The sequence below is a fragment of the Scylla paramamosain genome, chromosome 2 (assembly GCF_035594125.1).
Source record: "Scylla paramamosain isolate STU-SP2022 chromosome 2, ASM3559412v1, whole genome shotgun sequence".
NCBI classification, from domain to species: domain Eukaryota; kingdom Metazoa; phylum Arthropoda; class Malacostraca; order Decapoda; family Portunidae; genus Scylla; species Scylla paramamosain.
Window position 1 is genome coordinate 21400291 of NC_087152.1, and position 22210 is coordinate 21422500.

At 36.2% G+C, this 22210-nt stretch overlaps 1 protein-coding gene across 1 annotated transcript in view; it reads right to left on the minus strand.

Moving 5' to 3' along the window:
• Window positions 1-13138: 13138 nt before the first annotated feature.
• Window positions 13139-22210, minus strand: part of LOC135111760 (cardioactive peptide-like) — a 37308-nt gene continuing 28236 nt past the window's right edge. The window contains exons 4-6 of the mRNA XM_064025469.1: window positions 16718-16836; window positions 16406-16525; window positions 13139-13249 (exon numbers count right to left, since the gene is read on the minus strand). Of these exons, the coding sequence (XP_063881539.1) occupies window positions 13229-13249; window positions 16406-16525; window positions 16718-16836 (260 nt within the window). The 3' untranslated portion in view covers window positions 13139-13228. The remainder of the gene's footprint in view (window positions 13250-16405; window positions 16526-16717; window positions 16837-22210) is intronic.

Consider the following 22210-nt stretch of genomic DNA (forward strand, 5'->3'; position numbering starts at 1 on the left):
GGGCATCACTCACAGCCAAGTCGCGCTCAGACAAAGATGGGCAGGATGGTGACCGAGGTAAATACTTTAATTTTGTAGTTAAAACTGATTGTCATAGCGCCAAGTTAATTGCATGTATTGTTAATGAATATTGTAATATGTTGAAAGTGTTTAATATCCATGTTATTTTGTAAGAAATTGAGACTGAGAACTTGTTCGCAGTTCTTACGGTCATGCCTACCTCATCAATAAACGTGTCAGGGAGAACTGCCTTTCCTTGACCCTACGATGATGGGTGTGATCAGTAAAACAGATTACCTGAGAGCCAATTGATGCCCAGCCGGTGCGGCTACAGCTGAAGTTGGGCTGTAACAATATATATATATATATATATATATATATATATATATATATATATATATATATATATATATATATATATATATATATATATATATATATAAAAGATGAAGCAGTTATAATATTACTATATATTTATGATAAAATATAGTAAGATAATTATATCAATAATAATGATAATAATAATAATAATAATAATAATAATAATAATAATAATAATAATAATGGTAAAAACTAATAACAATGGTGACAAAAATAACAATAATAGTAATGATAAATATAAAAATAACAACAATGATAATATGATAATAATAATAACATAATAATAATAATAATAATAATAATAATAATAATAATAATGTTAACACTACTACTACTACTACTACTACTACTACTATTAATAATAATGTAGCGGAATGCCTCACTCCTGTCCCGCATTCCAATCTCCCATGTGACACAACCTATCTTGTGACCTGACGCCAGTCTCTGGCTGCCTGGCCTGACCATATGGAGAGTGAGGTCAAACTTCGTCTCCTATCTTTGTCTACAGCTGTATTCATCACCTGCCCTGCTGGCCGCGTAGGCTCCCAGTGAGGTCGAGAGCCCTAACCATGACCTGAACCGCTGGCCATGCGGGAAGTCTCTCCTCAGTCACCAGTTCTCATCCACCCAGCTTAAGGGGTGGACGTAGGTGGTCCTTGTCCTCCCAGCGGCCCAGCCTTGGGTTCGGGCAGAGTCCTCATCCAGCCAGCCTCGGGCTTGGATGTATGGCTATGGGCGACTCACCTTATCTTTGGTGTACAGTTTTGTTATATTATATTAACATACGGTAGCAGTTGTACATTGTGATTCCCTGGCACTCCTTTTGGGTACCACCTCTACATAGTAACTAGAATCTTACTAGTATGATAATGATGATGATGATGATAATAATAATAATAATAATAATAATAATAATAGTAATAATAATAATAATAATAAAAGTAATAATAATAATAATAATAATGATAATAATAATAATAAATGGTCATGAGATCAAAATAAGGTTAATGGAACACATATAAAGTTTCTATAGTACATATTACTAATTATAACTAATAAACAGACAACAAATATTTTTTTAGATGATAGATTTTTAGTGTGTTTGATATGAATCGGGACACTGTTCTATATCTTGGGGTCTAAGTACATTAATAAGTGTGTGAACAGTGTTAGTTTGTGAAAGGGCATGCGCAGTCTGTTGGTTTAGGGTTTGATAATTGAGGTTAAATATTGTAATCATTAAATTTTATTTGTTTGTACATATAAGATGTGATATTGAATTTAGATAGGCTGCTAAGATTCATGATATTCAAAGATCTGAATAATGGAGGTGTGTGTGCTAGGTATTCACTATTTGTTATACTCCTGGCAGTTTTCTTATTAAAAACATTAAGATGGTATAGGTGAAAAGGATATGTATTGGACCTAATAGGATTACAGTAGCTTAGATGTGTATAGATGTGAGCATAGTATAAACTTCTGAGAACTTAACAGGGGCAAAATGTTTGACTTTTAGAAGTGATATGGTTCTTGATATTTTTAGACATAGGTTATTTATAATATATATATATATATATATATATATATATATATATATATATATATATATATATATATATATATATATATATATATATATATATATATATATATATTGTTTGAAATTAAAATTTTTGTTAAGTATTATAATAAGAAATTTTGATTTATCAATTTGAATAATATCATCATTTAATATAATTAGATTTGGTAGTGGCTGGTGACTTGTAATAATGTTTGTGAATAACATGTGATGTCTTAGAAGTATTTACTGTAAAGCGGTTTACTAAACACAAGTTCTGGATTTGCTCTGTTGATTATTTCTGTTGGTTTATCTCTAGTCATATATATATATATATATATATATATATATATATATATATATATATATATATATATATATATATATATATATATATATATATATATATATATATATATATATATATATATATAAGTCGTCTGCAAATAGTATTGATTTTAGTGAATTAGAGATATTTCATATGTTATTAATATAAAGGAGAAATAGTAAATGCTCAAAGCTTTGTGGTACTCTTGGCTGAACTCGTTTGGTTTGAGAAGTTATATTATTAAAAACTACGTACTGTTTTCTGTCACTTAAATAAGAGCTGAACCAGTTATGGATACATTAGCGAATACCATAGTAGTCTATTTTATCTAAAAGGATGTTAGGTTGAACTATATTGAAAGCTTCCTGAAGATCTATAAAGATGGATAAGATGGTTTTATTTCTATAAGTGACGTTTAAAGATCTAATATAAAAGTATTAATTGCGTCAAATATACTGGAACCTGGTATGAAAAGCCAAACTGGTTATCATTTATTTATTTATTTATTTATTTATTTTTTGTTAGATATTTTATTTATTTTCATTTGTTTCGAACATTTTTGAAAATATTGGTAAAAATAGAATGTTGGTCGGCAATTCAAAATGTTGGATTTAGCCTGATTTATGAATCAGTATTATTTTACCAACTTTGAGTCTGTCAGGGAAAAGGCTAGTCCTAAGTGAGTAATTAAAAAAACTTGTAAGAGGTTTGCCAAATATTTTCCTATCTTGTTTTATTAAATTTACAGGTATCTCCTCAATATGCCCCCTTCTTTTAAATACGGTAGATTCATAAACACGTGTGAGTGTTCCATTCAGAAAGGTGATAATCTGAAAGAATACGAGTGAATATGCCAGGTCGAAAGGGAGGAATAACGAGGGCGAGTGTGGGGAAGGATAATGGTGACTCCTACACGAGCCTCGGAGTCCCCATCTGGGGAGGAGACCATAAATGTCCCCAGGTCGGACTGCCTTTCTGTCGACGACCCTAAGTGTCTTGACACCCCCCTCAACTTTTTCTTCATTAACTTCTGCAACATTTGCGGTCTAAGATCTAATTTTCAATCTGTAGAACACCACCTCTCCTCTTCTAAACCTCATCTTCTTTTCCTCAATGAAACTCAGGTGTCTGAGGTAACTGACAGTAGCCCCTTTTCTGTTCCCTCCTACTTTCTCTATCCTCATTTTCGATCCAAAGCTGGATGCTGTGTTTATGTGCGCAATGACTTAACCTGCTCTCGTGCCCACACTCTTGAATCTTCCGAGTTTTCCACCATCTGGCTACGACTACAGAGTCACTCTCATATTAAATTTATCTGTGCTGTATACCTCTCACCTAACTCCTCTGATTATAAGAAATTCTTTGACTACTTAACTTCCAAAGTGGACCACATTCTGACCCTTTTCCCTTTTGCAGAGATCTCCATTCTTGGAGATTTCAATGTTCACCACCAGCTTTGGCTTTCCTCTCCCTTCACTGACCATCCTGGTGAACTAGCCTACAACTTTGCTATCCTCCATGACCTAGAGCAATTGGTGCAACACCCTACTCGTAATCCTGACTGTCTTGGAGATACGCCCAACATTCTTGACCTTTTCCTGACCTCTAATCCTTCTGCTTATGCTGTCACTCTTTCTTCTCTGTTGGGCTCCTCCGATCACAATTTCATATCTTTATCTTGTCCTATCGCTCCAATCCCTCCTCAGGATCCCCCTAAGCGAAAGTGCCTCTGGCGTTTTGCCTCTGCTAGTTTGGGGGACCTGAGGAGATATTTTGCTGATTTTCCTTGGAATGACTACTGCTTCCATGTCAGAGACCGTCTTTGTGTGCTGAGCACATAACAGAGGTGATAGCGTCTGGCATGGAGGCATACATTCCTCACTCTTTTTCTCGTCCTAAACCTTCTAAACCTTGGTTTAACACAGCTTGTTCTCATGCTATACATGATAGAGAGGTGGCCCACAAAAGGCACTTAAGCCTTCCATCACCAGAATCTCATGCACTTTATATTTCTGCACGGAACCATGCCAAGTCTGTTCTCCAACTAGCCAAAAACTCCTTCATTAACAGAAAATGTCAAAACCTTTCAAGATCTAACTCCCCTCATGATTTTTGGCATCTAGCCAAAAATATCTCCAATAACTTTGCTTCTTCTTCTTTCCTCCTCTATTTCAACCAGATGGCACCACTGCTATCACATCTATTTCTAAAGCTGAACTCTTCGCTCAAATCTTTGCTAAAAACTCTATCTTGGACGATTCTGGGCTTGTTCCTCCCTCTCCTCCACCCTCTGACTACTTCATGCCACGTATTAAAATTCTTCGCAATGATGTTTTCCATGCCCTCGCTGGCCTAAACCCTCGGAAGGCTTATGGACCTGATGGGGTCCCTCCTATTGTTCTACGAAACTGTGCCTCCGTGCTTGCACCTTGCCTAGTCAAACTCTTTCAGCTCTGTCTGTCAACATCTACTTTTCCTTCTTGCTGGAAGTTTGCCTACATTCAACCTGTTCCTAAAAAGGGTGACCGTTCTAATCCCTCAAACTACCGTCCTATTGCTTTAATTTCCTGCCTATCTAAAGTTTTTGAATCTATCCTCAACAGGAAGATTCTTAAACATCTATCACTTCACAACCTTCTATCTGATCGCCAATATGGGTTCTGTCAAGGCCGCTCTACTGGTGATCTTCTGGCTTTCCTTACTGAGTCTTGATCATCCTCTTTTAGAGATTTTGGTGAAACTTTTGCTGTTGCCTTGGACATATCAAAAGCTTTTGATAGAGTCTGGCACAAAGCTTTGATTTCCAAACTACCCTCCTACGGTTTCAATCCTCTCTGTAACTTCATCTCAAGTTTCCTTTCTGACCGTTCTATTGCTGCTGTGGTAGACGGTCACTGTTCTTCTCCTAAATCTATTAACAGTGGTGTTCCTCAGGGTTCTGTCCTGTCACCCACTCTCTTCTTATTATTCATTAATGATCTTCTAAACCAAACTTCTTGTCCTATCCACTCCTACGCTGATGATACCACCCTGCACTTTGCCACGTCTTTTCATAGACGTCCAACCCTTCAGGAAGTAAACATATCACGCAGGGAAGCCACAGAACGCTTGACTTCTGATCTTTCTAAAATTTCTGATTGGGGCAGAGGAAATTTGGTATTGTTCAATGCCTCAAAAACTCATTTCCTCCATCTATCAACTCGACACAACCTTCCAGACAACTATCCCCTCTTCTTCAGTGACACTCAACTGTCCCCCTGTTCTACACTGAGCATCCTCGGTCTGTCCTTTACTTATACTCGTAATCTGAACTGGAAACTTCACATCTCATCTGTAGGTAAAACAGCTTCTATGAAATTAGGTGTTCTGAGACGTCTCGGCCAGTTTTTTCACCCCCCCCAGCTGCTAACTCTGTACAAGGGCCTTATCCGTCCATGTATGGAGTATGCTTCACATGCCTGGGGGGGTTCCACTCATACTGCTCTTCTAGACAGAGTGGAATCAAAAGCTTCTCGTCTCATCAACTCCTCTCCTCTAACTGACTGTCTTCAGCCTCTCTCTCACCGCCGCAATGTTGCATATCTAGCTGTCTTCTACCGCTATTTTCATGCTAACTGCTTTTCTGCTCTTGCTAACTGCATGCCTCCCCTCCTTCCGCGGCCTCGCTGCACAAGACTTTCTTCTTTCTCTCACCCCTACTCTGTCCACCTCTCTAACGCAAGAGTTAATCAGTATTCTCAGTCATTCATCCCTTTCTCTGGTAAACTCTGGAACTCCCTGCCTGCTTCTGTATTTCCACCTTCCTATGACTTGAATTCCTTCAAGAGGGAGGTTTTAAGACACTTATTCATCAATTTTTGACCACTGCTTTGACCCTTTTATGGGACTGGCATTTCAGTGGGTATTTTTTTTATTAGATTTTTGTTGCCTCTTGGCTAGTGTCCTTCCTACTTAAAAAAAAAAAAAAAAAAGTTGGTGAAGGTGAGGACTGTGGTGGTGGAGGGCAAAAATGGTCTAGTGCAGGGTTCTTCAAAGTACAGGTTGGGAACCAAAACTGGGACACAAGGTCTTTTCAGTGAGTCGCCACGTCATGAACACACACACACACACACACACACACACAAACATATATATATATATATATATATATATATATATATATATATATATATATATATATATATATATATATATATATATATATATATATATATATATATATATATATATATATATATATATATATATATATATATATATATATATATATATATATATATATATATATATATATATATATATATATATATATATATATATATATATATATATATATATATATATATATATATATATATATATATATATATATATATATATATATATATATATATATATATATATATATATATATATATATATATATATATGAACAATAATTCAAAATTAGTAGTGTGTGTGTGTGTGTGTGTGTGAATCAGATTCCGTACTGTCAGACGTATAAAAGTACAAAAAGGGAGGAAGCAGTAGACACCTGCCGAAACGATAATTATTCCCAGTGTGGTCTAATACACATACACATATACACATACATCCTTCACCCAAAATTCTAAATCTTTATGGCGACCAGCCTGGGAGTCCCCCTTTAGGGAGGGGACCACAAATGTCCCCAGGTCGGACTGTTCTTCTGGTATCTACCCTAATTGTCTTGACATCCTCTCTCAACTTTTCTTCATTAACTTCTGCAATATTCGCAGTCTAAGGTATAATTTTCATGTTGTAGAACACCACCTCTCCTCTACTAAATCTCATCTTCTTTTCCTCAATGAAACACAGGTGTCTGTGGCAAGTGACAGTAACAAATTTTCCGTTAACTCCTTTCTCTATTCTCATTTTCAGTCCAAAGCTGGATGTTGGTTTATGTGCGCAATGACTTAACCTGCTATCGTGCTCACGCTCTTGAATATTCGAAGTTTTCCACAATCTGGCTATGACTACAAAGTCACTCTCAAACTAAATTTATCTCTGCTGTATACCTCTCACCTAACTCCTCTGACTAAAAAAAAAAAAAAAAAACTCTTTGACTACTTATCATCCATAGCACTTTCTGACTCTCTTCCCTTTCATGGTGATCTCCATTCTTGAAGACTTCATTGTTTACCACCAGCTTTGTCTTTCCTCTTCCTTCACTGGCCATCCTGGTGAACTAGTCCTTAATTTTGCTATCCTCCACGACCTAGAGCAACTAATGCAACACCATAATCGTATTCCTGACCGTCTTAGAGATACGCCCAACATTCTTCATCTTTTTTCTAACCACTAATCATTCTGCTTATGCTGTACCCTATCTTCTCCATTGGGCTCCTCCGATCACAATCTCATATTTGTCCCATCACTGCAATCCCTCCTCATGATCCCGCAAAGCGGAGGTGCCTCTGACGTTTTGCCTTTGCTAAATGGGGGAACATGAGAAGGTATTATGCTGGTTTTCCTTGGAACGACTACTGTTTTCATGTCAGAGACCTGTCTCTGGGTGTTGAGCGCATAACAGAGGTGATACTGTCTGGCATGGAGGTGTACATTCCTCACTCATTCTGTAGAACGAAAGTAGTAGGGCTGAGCGTTGTCAAATGTTTAATTTCAACCTGTTAAATACATCAGAATAAGACAATTGATACTGACAATGTAATCCTGACCAGTACAATAAATCAATAAACTCAATGATAATGATACAAATACACCCCCCAAAAAAAAAAAAAAAAAACAGACTGCTGATTGTGGTAAAATATCCCAGAGAAAAAGCGAAAATGTTGTACCAGATCCCTGAACTAATTTCACCATGCACATGTATGTAAATAATAATCACTATACGGAAAGAAACATAATGCTGAAAGGTATACATACTTCAGTGGCCCTATAGCACTTTCGTCCTAAGTAGTGCTGGACAGCCGCCTCAAACCTGCACACTTGTCACCACTCGGACTGTTACCAAGCAGCGTAACCTGAATCACGTGAAACATTCACACAACAATAAAAACCTGCCCTATTATCACAGCTAAACAAGTAACACCAATACTGAATATTCATCATAACACTATCTCACCCAACACCACGTAACTCTGTAAACCCGCCGTACAATACAACGTGAAAACACAGTAGTATAAAATGATACATACATCACTGGTACTAAGGAGCCCGAAGCAGACCTGAGATCACTTGCACTGGCCCCACACCCTGGCCACCTTGCTCCACCAAATCCAAGTGTTCAAGAGACGTAGTCACATGACATAACATAGTAGCAAGATGAATCATCCACGTGGTGTAGAGCAGCAGGACTAGCTCAAGTCTGCCCGACAGCCATCACCAAGACGCTGCCATGTCAGCGAACGAGCAAATGACGAACTACACGCGTGGGATCTACCCTTACAAGAAGCATAATTTCATAAATATCATATTCATGATACACTTTCTCTCCAAACCTTGGTTTAACACAGCGTGATAGAGAGGTGGCCCACAAAAGGTACTTGAGCTTTACATCACCTGAATCTCATGTGCTTTATATCTCTGCATGGAATCATGACAAGTCTGTTATCCAACTAGCCAAAACTCCTTCATTAATGGAAAGTGTCAAATACTTTCAAGATCTAGCACGTGACTCTTGGCACCTAGCTAAAAACATCTCCAATTACTTTGCTTCTTCATCTTTCCCTCCATTATTTCAATCTAATGGCACGACTGCCATCTAATCTATTTCTAAAGCTGAACTGTTTACTCAAACATTTGCTAAAACTCAATCTTAGATGATTCAGGGCTTGTTCCTCCGTCTCCTCCACCCTCTGACTACTTCATGCTATCCATTAAAATCCTTCACAATGATGTTTTCCATACCCTCGCTGGCCTAAACCCTCAGAAGGCTTATGGACCTGATGGGGGCTCTCCTATTGTCCTCTGAAACTGTGCCTCCGAACTTGCACCTTGCCTAGTCAAACTCTTTCGAGTTGATGATGTCTATCAACATCTACCTTCCCTTCTTGGTGGAAGTTTGACTACATTCAGTCTATTCCTAAAAAGGGTGACCGTTCTAATCCTCAGATTACCGTCGTATTGTTTTAGTTTCCTGCCTATCTAAAGTTTTTTAACCCATCCTCATCAGAAAAAAATTCTAAAACATCTATCACTTCACAAACTTTTATTTCATCGCCAGTATGGGTTCCGTCAAGACCACTCTACTAGTGAACTTCTGTCTTTCTGTACTGAGTCTTTGTCATCCTCTTTTAGAGATTTTGGTGAAATTTTTCCTGTTACCTTAGACATATCAAAAGCTGTTGATAGAGTCTGGCACAAAGCTTTGATTTCCAAACTACCTTCCTACAGCTTCTGTCCTTCTCTCTGCAACTTCATGTTAAGCTTCCTTTCTGACCGTTCTATTGCTGCTGTGGTAGACGGTTACTGTTCTTCTCCTAACTCTATTAACAGTGGTGTTCCTCATGGTTCTGTTCTGTCCTGCTCTGTCCTGTCTCTTTCTATTATTCATCAATGATCTTCTAAACCAAACTTCTTGTCCTATCCACTCCTACGCTGATGATACCACCTTGCACTTTCCCTTGTCTTTTCATCGATGTCCAGCCCTTCAGGAATTAAACAGTTCATGCAGGGAGTCCACAGAACGCGTGACTTGTGTTCTCTCTAAAATTTCTGATTGGGGCAGAACAAACTCAGTATTGTTAAATTCTTCAACAACTCACTTCCTCCATCTATCAATTAAACACAATTTTCTAGACCACTATTCCCTCTTCTTCAATGACACTCAACTGTCCCCCTCTTCTACACTGAACATCCTCGGTCTGTCCTTTACTTATAATCTAAAGTGGAAACTTCACATCTCATCTCTAGCTAAAACAGCTTCTATGAAGTTAGGCATTCTGAGCTGTCTCCCCCAGTTTTTCTCAACTCTCAAAGCTGCTAACTCTTTACAGGGGCATTATCTGTCCATGTATGGAGTATGCTTCACATGTGTAGGGAGTTCCACTTATACCGCTCTTTTAGACAAGGTGGAATAAAAACTTTTCATGTTATCAACTCCTTCCCTTTAACTGACTGTCTTCAACTTCTCTCATCACCGCATTGCTGCATATCTTGCTATCTTCTACCACTATTTTCATGCCAACTGCTCTTCTGATTTTGCTAATTGCATGCCTCCCCTCCTCCTGCAGCATCACTGCACAATACTCTCTGACAACTATTCCGTCTACTTTTCTAATGCAAGAGTTTACTATTACTCTCAGCCCTTCATCCTTTTTTCTGGTAAACTCTGGAACTCCCTGCCTGCTTCTGTATTTCTACCTTTCTATGATTTGAACCCTTTCAAGAGAGAGGTTTCAAGACACTTATCCTGTAATTTTTGACTTCCGCTTTTGACTCTGTTCAGGGACTGGTACCTCAGTGGGCCTTTTTTTATTGCAGTTTTGTTGCCCTTGGCCTGTGCCCTTCCTACATAAAAAAAAAAAAAAAAAAGTATATCAAATCAAACAGTTGTGACAAAAAAAAAAAAAAAAAAAAAAAAAAAAATTGAAGAACCCTGGAGTCTGATGTAAGGGGTGTTACTAAGTGTGAGATGGTGTGAAATAGAATAGGTGGGAAGAGTGTGTGGTTAGACGGTAAAGTTAAGAAATGGGGCAATGCAGTAAGAGTGGGAGGTGAAAGAGGTAAATAAAGGGGTAGAGGAACTATGGGATAGTGGGCGTGAGGAAGGAGGGGTGATGGTGATGGAGGTGATGGTAGTCTAATAGATAATGTTGAGGGTGGTCTAAATCAGGGATCTGTACATGTAAATACAAATTATAAAGTTAATAATGTTGTATTATTCAATATAGTAGGAGATATGGTTCATTCTGAAACAAACACATAGTACACAGTAGTAGATTACATGGTTATAATTATCATATAAATGGAATATAATATTCTTAACTATGTTATTGTACCTAATGCTGCATCTTTGAAGAATGGGTGGTTGTCCAAGAATTTGGAAGGGTTTGCTTTGATGTTATGATATGCTTATTTGCTGTATTTCTCAGTTTCACTACTATTTTCCCATCTTGGGTATAACACTGTTGGAAGAAGGTTTTGTGCTGAGATCTAATTTTGTGGATAGCAGAGTAAATATAGCCGCGTTTGGGTGTTAAAGATTCATTAATATGAACTTGTGGTCTAACTGTGATGCAAGCTTGAACAAATTCAGCTTTTTTGGCACGATTTTACAATTTCACTATTACTAGTCTCTTTTTCCCTTGCATTTTTGGACTAAGTGATGAGTAACGCTAAAATCAGAATGTATCAAGTTGACATGAAGGTGATGTTTAATAATCTTAACTATTACATCAGAGGGTTTCTCGTTGGTTGATTCCTTTGGTAATGAGGGACCACTAATTGCCACTGTGTCTCTGCGCTCGTATTAGTCTGCCTATGGTTGTTTCTAGATCAGTTACTTTGTCTTCTAATGGTCAGATTTCGTTTTCCAAAACACTAATTTGTTTATCTTTTGCACTATTTGCGGAGTCTATTTTGGTGGGTAATTGTCAAATTGAGTTTGAATGAAATTACACACGATGTTTATCTGAGATAGTATTTCACCTTATAAGCTGGAGTTGAATAATTAGGTGGGAATTAAGAGTCCCCAAAAGCCTGCCTATGATTGTTGTGCCTCCTATTTTACGAGATATATAGCGCACCAAATCCTTGACTGTTAGTCAAGTGGTGTTTATTGGAGAGCGGTCAGCTGACTCTCTCCTTTGTCTGTGGGTTGTTTGTTCCTGGGTCTGTAGTGCATTCGTTGTATTGTTCAAGGTTAATGAGTTCCAGTGTTCTTTTAAGGCCTCTGGACTTAGAGGATACTCGTGTCTCTGCTATGCAGTGACGTCTGCTTCTTTTCCAAACCCAGTCAGTCCTGGGTGGCTGTGGTTTGCTTTCTGAAAAGTTGTAGATGGTGTTGCTTGGCAAAGGATGTAATATTCTATGAAGTGGGTGGATTTTTGTCTTATTGTTTGTGAGGGCGGTAGTTCATCGAATACTATAATCCTTATATGTGTTTGTGTTTGAAGTGGCAGTGTAAGGAAGCTAACACAGGCGACCAAGAAAGGGAGCAGAACTTGGTTTTATGATCAACTGTGTAGAATGTGCAAGAGACCAAAATGAGTTTATAACCTGTAGTTGGGCCCCATACTACATGGCATAGAAAGCAAAGTAGGGAAGCTGACCCAGTTAAAGGTAACTGTGAGGTGGGCAGGATTTGTGGTAGCAACAATATATATATATATATATATATATATATATATATATATATATATATATATATATATATATATATATATATATATATATATATATATATATATATATATATATATATATATATATATAAACATAGGATTTGTTAAATTGTCAGGTGTAGCAGCCCAACCTACTCCTCTATCATTTAGCCTTGTACATGAAAGAGGCCTTGACTTGACCTATAGTGAATGAAACACATATCAGGAGAAAGTATTTATTTTTATTCCAGCCATTATTTCTTTTTATCATTATATAAAGAAAAACAATTAAAAGGAATGCTTTATAAAGATTATCCTGCTAAGTGGACACACAATTCAATCCTATACTTTTATTTACTATGATTCCTCCCAAAATAAATAAGTAAGAATATATATATATATATATATATATATATATATATATATATATATATATATATATATATATAATAATTGAGCCACTTATGTTGGTACAAAATAAGTGAATCCCTGCAAGATTAAGCATAACATAAAAATCTAACCAGAGACCTTTTTTTTTTTTTCATTGATTGTTTTTTGTTTTTCAACACATGTTTGGATACACAGAGCCACTCAAGAAATTTTGAAAGCAGCATGACTGTTTGATTGATGGAGGAAGTCGACTATGTCTCCTGCTGTTCACTGTTTCTCAACATCTCCCTGGCGAAGGAAGAAAACATGACGTAACATGTTATTTCATAATGTATTCAAAGTAGTTATCTTTCTGTCTATTTGGTATATGATGCCTTACTCCTCCTAGTGTGTCCCCTTAAAGATTTGGCCACGACGGAATACTTCCCGCCTTTCTCCATCCAAAACGTTCATTCTTTGCTTGTTCAAGCTCTCTGTATAAATATAAACACTTTTTTTTTTTTTTTCGCATATTTACGCCTCCGTTCTTCCCTCACCTGTTGAGGCATTCAGTTTCACTCACATGCACTTTACTGACATTTCTTTACTAACTCTTTGCTATTCAGCCTCTCAATGTGACCCCTCAATATGACCGTAGTATCACGCATTTCACCACCTTACACTTCACTGCAGTTGCACCAGTAATCTCAAAAAAGGAACCCTGAAGTCTGCGACCACCATCTTCATTATCTGCTCAGATCGAGGTATCTCTGTTGAAACTCTAAAGAAATTCAGACTGCTGAAGAATACATACATACTTTCTGTCTACTTTATCTTCGCTGACGATAATCGGGGAGCTCTGGGGAGCGGCACGAATAGCTTAACTGTCCTGTGACAGTCGGCCAGCTGGTCGGCAGAGTCATGGTTGTCGTAAAAATGGAGCTACTGTAGTTAAAAAAAAAAAAAGACTAGTGAGACTTGTCTTGAGATTAGATGCCACACACGAGCATGTGTGTGTGCTATATGGAAACAGGTAACAAGAATGATTTTGTATAAAGGAATGAAACGTAATAGTTGGATCATAAAAAAAAGAATAAATGAATAAATAAATAAAATATAATAAAATCGTAAGAAACTGTTTCATTACATTTTCATGCAACTGAAGAAAAGTTGATACCTGAATATCCTCCTCTTAAGGATCCAATAAAAACAGCGGTCGCGAGCTCAAAGATTTGCTCAATTAATCAGTAAATTTTGAAGTCAGCGATCTGTAGTCATTCGTATCCTTTTCTCTCAGTCATCCTCTTTGTTCTCAGCCTCTCATCTTGTTACTCTACACGCCCCTCTCAGACATTTTTTTTTTTTTCCCACAGGATGAGGTCTTGATTAATATTTCCTATTCCATGTTCCAGTCTGTTCCATACGTTAATGCTGGCGGGAAAATGCCACTGCTTAAACTTCTATTTGCATGATTAAACCCTACCCTTCTTTGGAAAAGTAAGCTATTCATTGACCTATTCCCTATAATAAACCTCGGCTTTGCACAGTGGTAGTGCACTCCAGTCAAACCTCATCGGCTATAATGCTGAAAACATGTTGTAAACCAATATAAGCTATTCTTTATACTTGACATGCATGAAATCTTACTATTTCTTCTTGTTAATTAGATATCGATCTATTAGATTTCTGTAGCTATAACTGAGTAACTGACGAAGTTACACCTTTATCACACACACACACACACACACACACACACACACACACACACACACACACACACACACACACACACACACACATATGGACATATACAGTGGAATCTCGGTTACTGAACGCCTTTCTTTTCGAACATATCGGTTTTCGAACAAAATTTTGAGGTAATCATTGCTTCGGTTGCAGTACCATAATTTGGTTCTAGAACAAAGTTACTTGGTTTTAAATGTTAAAAGACATAGCTAAAGCTATATATATATATATATATATATATATATATATATATATATATATATATATATATATATATATATATATATATATATATATATATATATATATATATACATACACACACATACACACACACACACACACACACACACACACACACACACACACACACAATGGTATTTCGATTCTCGAAATTAATTCGTTCCTAAATGCCGTTTGAAATCCGAAATGTTTGAAAACAAACTATTTTCTGCATTGGAATCAATGCAGAATGGATTAATCTGTTCCCAAACACCATTCTATTCTGTCTCAGTGGCTTATGACACGCTCCCACAGTCAAGATGGCTGCTTCGCAATATCTCCAGCTCACAAATTATTTATCGAGAAAGGATTTACTGAATGAACATAGTGACACAAAGCTAATCAGAAGATACTATTTAGACCGTGTAGGTATTTTTTTTTTTTGCCACCGATCTAGTGAGGGAAGCCTTACAGTGACAAAGAGAAGAGAAACCTTACCAGCCAAAATGAAGGTGATCATAACACTTAAACATCTTGGTAATGGGGAAATGCTATTGGAAAAATGCAGTTGTGCAGTAGTGATGAGGTTGGGGGTCATCGAGAGAACCACAGGTGGCTCAAGATTACTCCTGAGCGTCAAAAATTATTTGTTTACATCGAGGCTTTTCAAAGGGATCACACTTACATTATTTCAAAGATTGCATTGATCATTTTCAAAGGGATCACATTCACATTATTTCAAAGACTGAATTACTGTCTTACACTCTGTCTCTCTCCTCCAAACATATAAAAGCGAAGTAAATATTTATAGAAACTATAAATTAGTAATAAATGGCAGGTTTTGCTATGCTTTTTTTCATATCTGAAATCAGGTAACTATGTTCTAGAACCAAATTATGGTACTGCAACCGAAGCAATAAGGACTTCTTATTTTGTTCGAAATCCGATTTGGTCGAAAAGGGATGCGTTCGGGAACCGAGATTAAACTGTGTATGTGTATATATATATATATATATATATATATATATATATATATATATATATATATATATATATACTCGTATATATATATATATATATATATATATATATATATATATATATATATATATATATATATATATATATATATATATATATATATATATATATATATATATATATATATATATATATATATATATATATATATATATATATATATATATATATATATATATATATATATATATATATATATATATATATATATATATATATATATATATATATATATATATATATATATATATATATATATATATATATATGTATATATATGTCATATGTGTATATATATATATATATATATATATATATATATATATATATATATATATATATATATATATATATATATATATATATATAGAGAGAGAGAGAGAGAGAGAGAGAGAGAGAGAGAGAGAGAGAGAGAGAGAGAGAGAGAGAGAGAGAGAGAGAGACTACTGTGATCACCTTATGTTCGAGAGCTGCAGCAGAGTGTACGTGATCATGCTGTGGCTGAGTAAGAGACCTCTTCCTCCTGAACATAGGACGGCTCTCCATGCGAGATGCCAGCATGCGCATAGCTTCCATCTGAAATTAGAGGTATCACATTTCAGGAACATACCTCAAATAAATACTAAACTCAGCACTTTAAGCGAATGGTTTTCTTAGAAGAAGAGGAAGGAGAAGAAGACAAAGAAGGAGACGAAAAAGAAGAAGAAAAGAAGAAGAAGAAGAAGAAGAAAAGAAATATGGCTCATACAAAAAAAAAAAAAAAGAAACCTTGTTCTGGAGTTGCTCCCATAACCTTGCCTCGGCGAGAACATGCTTGGTTATGTCATTGAGCTCTGATCCAGAAGCAAGGCCCTCCAGTTCAGGATCGGACCGTTTTTTGCCGCACCCTGCAGAAAAAAAAAGAGTATGATAAGGATAGTGCATCTTCTTATGATAATATGAAAAAGGACAGGAATTGTATGTTTTTTTTTCTTTTTTGTGTGTGCCCGCCTCTGAGCCTGTGTGTTCATGATTATATTGAGTCATCGCTCAGCGAAGAAGAAAAGAAAAAAAAAAGAAACGAGAAAATAAAGTTAACTATTCAGATGCGTAGATGCATTTGTTTTGATTTTAGAAAAAAATGACACTAAGAAGTACATAACACTATGTAACAAAATTTCACTTTTGTCTTGTCCTTGGCCTCAAACCATAATTTTCCTGTTATTTCCATCTAAAGAAAATAGAAAAAAGGTTATTTTGATCCTAAAACTTTGCTTTTGTGGTTAGAACAATGAATTTACATTTTTGTCTTATTTCATTATAATATGGGTTACTATTGCTTTTCATGTCAGGTAAAGACCTTTGCAAAATCTCATTTGCTTATCTAATTGGTTTGAAATGTTGCAAATAAGTTGGAACAATGAAAGAAAGAATATAAAGTGTTCTAAAGATTTTTAATTTTAATAAGATTTAAATTTTTAATTGAACTGATCAAATCTAGCAAGAAATTTCTCATATTTAGAAGAACTTGCTTATATTTCAGAAATCTCAAAACTTACAGAATGTTCTACCAGACACTTTTAGAAGTTTCCAGAACATTTTAGAACATTCTATTCAATGTAAACATTTCCAAAATATTCTAGAAATTTCTAGAATACAGTAGAAATATGTTGAAGTATCAAGAATTTTCTAGAATCTACAAGAATTTTTTTGAATGATTAAGAATATTCTTAAGTAGGTTCAAGAATATTCTAGAAAGATTGAAAACATTCTGGAACACATTCTAAAAAGATTAAGAATATTCGAGAGTACTGCTTGACAATGTAAAAGTAGGGGCTTGCAGACCACTAATCATTTCTACTTCGGCTACCTGAGAAGACACATCACAAGAGGTGATATGTCATCAAGAGACTGCAATCATTCTCCAGATGCATTCTGCTACATATGTAGTCAATTTATCAAGAAAAGAGCAAAGAAGTTCTCTGTGACAGCATCTGGACAAATGCGTGAAGCTTACAAAGCATATTTTGCTGTATCAGTTGGGAACCAAGACAAGTCCTGGGCACTTCATTTTGCTTGTGAGCATTGTAAGAGAACACTAGAAGACAGAATAGTTGTTACTTTTCAAGAGTAAAATCCAATTAATAATTAAGAAAAAAAAAAGTTTAACAGAAACTCATACTGTTGTTCTTTTACAGGATGGTATAGAGGGGAAAACAGAGCCATGAAATTTGCTCTTCCTAGAATATGGCATGAACCTACTTATCACTCAACTGACTGCTTTTTCTGCATGGTGGATCCTTCCAAACGCCGATCTGGGAAAAACGCACCTGCTGTTTTTTATTCAGACATTCCATCTTCCATTGCACCAGTACCACACAGTGCTGATCTTCCTGTACCAGTTCCTCCAAAAAGAAGTCAATTATTAGAAGAAAGCAGCAAGTCAGAAGATGAGCTAAACAGAGAGGATGACTGTGACATCACAGGTACAGTTGTAGTTAGGAGGAATCCTTACTACCCAAACCAAAGACACCTCAGTGCCCTTATCAGAGATCTTGGTTTGACAAGGTCAAATGGTGAGCTTTTGATTTCAAGGCTGAAGAAATGGGATTTACTTGATGACAGTGAGCAAGTGACCAACCAAAGAAAACTTCACAAAAATTTCTCCAGCTTCTTTGCAAAGGAGGACAGGCTATGCTACTGCAATGATGTATCAGGCTTGTTTGATGCCATTGGAATTGCTTGCAATGCAGATTAATGGAAACTCTTCATTGACAGCTTCTCCAAAAGCCTGAAAGTTGTACTTCTGCACAATGAAAACAGGTATCCATCTCTGCCTCTTGTTCATTCTGTCCATCTTGAGGAAGACTACAACAGTGTAAAACTTCTACTGGAAACTTTAAACTACAAGTATGGGTGGGAAGTTATTGGAGCCTTCAAGATGGTGGGTTTCTTGATGGGACTGCAAGGAGGTTTTAACAAGAATCCCTGTTTTCTTTGCCTTTGAGACAGTAGAGACAGAGCAGTACATTACCTGAGAAAGCGCTGGCCTCCAAGGACTGACACTACAATGGGAGCACACAGTATCAAAATGAGCCATTGGTGAACCCTCAAAAGGTTTTGTTTCCTCCACTACACATCAAACTGGGTCTCATAAAACAGTTTGACAAGGAGTCTGCTGCCTTCAGTCTTTATCTTCTTTATGAAATTGATTTTGATTTTGTTTTATAAACGTTTCAACACAGCACTGCGAGTGATAATCCGTAACTTATCATTCCTTTAGTGTACTTCACCTAGGATAACTTTTCATTCATCTCCATTTCTAAGATAAATTTATTTTTTTTGCCATTGAACTGTGCTTTTCTTTCGAAATTTCTTTCACATCAATAACATGTCTTATTCCCATTGTGACTTTACTTGAGCAGTCGACATTTACAATTTGTATCATAACATTGGTGTCATACAAAAGAAATACATATTTATGTTGCTGCTTAGTTTGTCTGGTATAAAATCTACATGAGAAAATCAGACTGACGACTATCATCTCTTCCATAAACAAGTATGTTTCTATTATCATACTTTTACGAAACATTTCGTTCTTATGCTCCATAATTTTCATTTCTTTTAAAAGCACTTTATAAATAAATCTACACTTGAAACAATTTGGCGATGCCATCCCAGTATTGTATTCAAATGATATTTAAGTCCATTATGCAGAATGGTCTTTACCTATATATTTCCACGCTGTCTTCTTGATATCATCCAATTTCCTTCCAGAAGCTATAAATGTATTTTCGTTATGATATTCTCACATAATTAAACACAGCGTAGATTACAATAGGTGATAACATCCGCTAGAAATTGAACAAACCTTAATGGTTTCAATTTAATGACGCTTTTACCGAGATTTTATACATATCCGCGCTGAATGTAGTAATTAAGGTCTATCATTTCTGTATTTCTTCGGTTGTTTTTAAGTGACTTCTACTGATTTATGGGTCTCCTTTACGTTGGTTCGCATATTATCGTATGGGTTTGTACTGTTCACTGAACATCGGTAATAAAAAAAAGTAAATGAATGTATAAATAAAAAGTATATTACACACCGCATCTCACCAGTTGATATTTCTGAGTTTATATATATATATATATATATATATATATATATATATATATATATATATATATATATATATATATATATATATATATATATATATATATATATATACAGTAAAATCCCTCTTATCCGGCATCAACGGGACCGCCGACATGCCGGATACTTGAAGTATGCCGTATACTTGAATAGAAGTGAAATTATGTCCACAATCACCACCCTACACTCACGCATCTTACCATAACAAAGATCAGCTGATAGCCGTGCCGCGCGTCGCCACCCGCGCTGCCACCTCACACTCACCAACATACAATACTACTGTACTAACATTCTCTTTAATACTTTCCTCTTATAAATAAGTTGATGGGTTACAAAAATAAAGTACGTATACACTTATTTGCTTTATTCAATATTAGCCAACATGTATAGCATACAATAAAGATATGAAAATGTACGAGTGTTTGTGACACTTTTTCGCTCCCCACACCTCTCATTCAACCCCCTACGGGTCATCAACATCATCAGATTCTGTACTTGTTTGCCCCACTTCTTTTCCCTTACAAGCTATTTTAAAATAGTTTCTAATGTCTCCTTGCTTGCAGCTCCTTCTTCTTTGCAGCAAAAACTCATTCTCAATGCAGTGAAGGGTCATAACATCTCGGGTTGACATGTATGTGCACTGCTCAGCAAACCTGACAAAGTCAGCTATGTGTTTCGCAGCCTGTTCCCAAGTTACTTTAGGTTCATTATCATCATCATCATCATCACTATCATCACTAATTTTCTCTAAATGATCTTCTACTACAGCGTTGATAAGTTCCTCGTCTGTGAGTGTGAATGTTACGGCCTGATTTTCGTCCATGTCCACCCATTCCTGTAACGCTTCATCTGTCACTTTAAGTTGCACATTTCCCCCCATTTCCCTCAGCTCGCTCACCACCGAATTTTTCATGCCACCTACAAACCCTCCAAACTCCTCATCATCCTCATCATCACACATCATCAAAGGGTACAATTTGCGCTAACATCGCATCATTGTTTGCCTTTTAACGTCTAGCCAAGCAAGTGAAGCCATGAATATCGCATCCTTAACATGAAACTGTTTTTGGAACTCGGGGATTGTGCCGTCCTCATAATTAACCATAATTTAATCGATTTTATGAGTACACATTGATTTTTTTTATTGATTTTAAGGCTCGGGGAAAAATGTGCCGGATACTTGAAGCTGCCGGATACTCGAATGCCGGATGAGAGGGATTTACTGTATATATATATATATATATATATATATATATATATATATATATATATATATATATATATATATATATATATATATATATATATATATAATAAGGTACGCGACAACGCAGGGTTGTTATAACATACAACTGCAATAACGCACTGAAATTTTATTAAATATTTAATCGGAGTAACGAACCAAAATGGGCATAACAAACTCGCCACTCATGCGAGCACTGGAATTTTAATAAATATTTAATCGGAATTACGAACCAAAACTGGCAAGGCGAACTTTCCATTCGTGCGAGCACTGAAATTTTGATAAAAATTTTATCCGAATAACAAACTAAAACTTGCAAGACTAACTCACAAGCTGTGGGAGCCACTGCTCACATATCCGCCGCCTGTCCCTTCCTCCATTTTTTTTCTTTCCTCTTCCTTCTTTCGCCTTGTCTCAAACCTTCCTCCCTGTCACCTCCCTTCCTCCTTTTCTGTCAGGGATAAGAGACTAGGGGTGGGAGGTGATACCTCGCTCTCTCTCTTTGCCCCTCATTCATTTTATGTCATTTTCGCTTCATCCTTTCTCACTCTCGTATATGTAATTCTAATTTAGTTCTCAGTCAGTCTCATTCTATTTAGCAATCTTTAGGATTGTTCTTAGTTTAACAGAGAGAGAGAGAGAGAGAGAGAGAGAGAGAGAGAGAGAGAGAGAGAGAGAGAGAGAGAGAGAGAGAGAGAGAGAGAGAGAGAGAGAGATGGGAGTTTACTGTATGTATACACGTGACGCCAACAGTAGGTAAATATGACTAATACTTTTCAAAGCAGCGCGAAACTCGTGATGGTAATGCATGAAATTCGGCATGGTAAGAATTTAGGACTAGGCGTGAAACTCGGGAGGGTACTGTATAAATTTGTTATGTTGT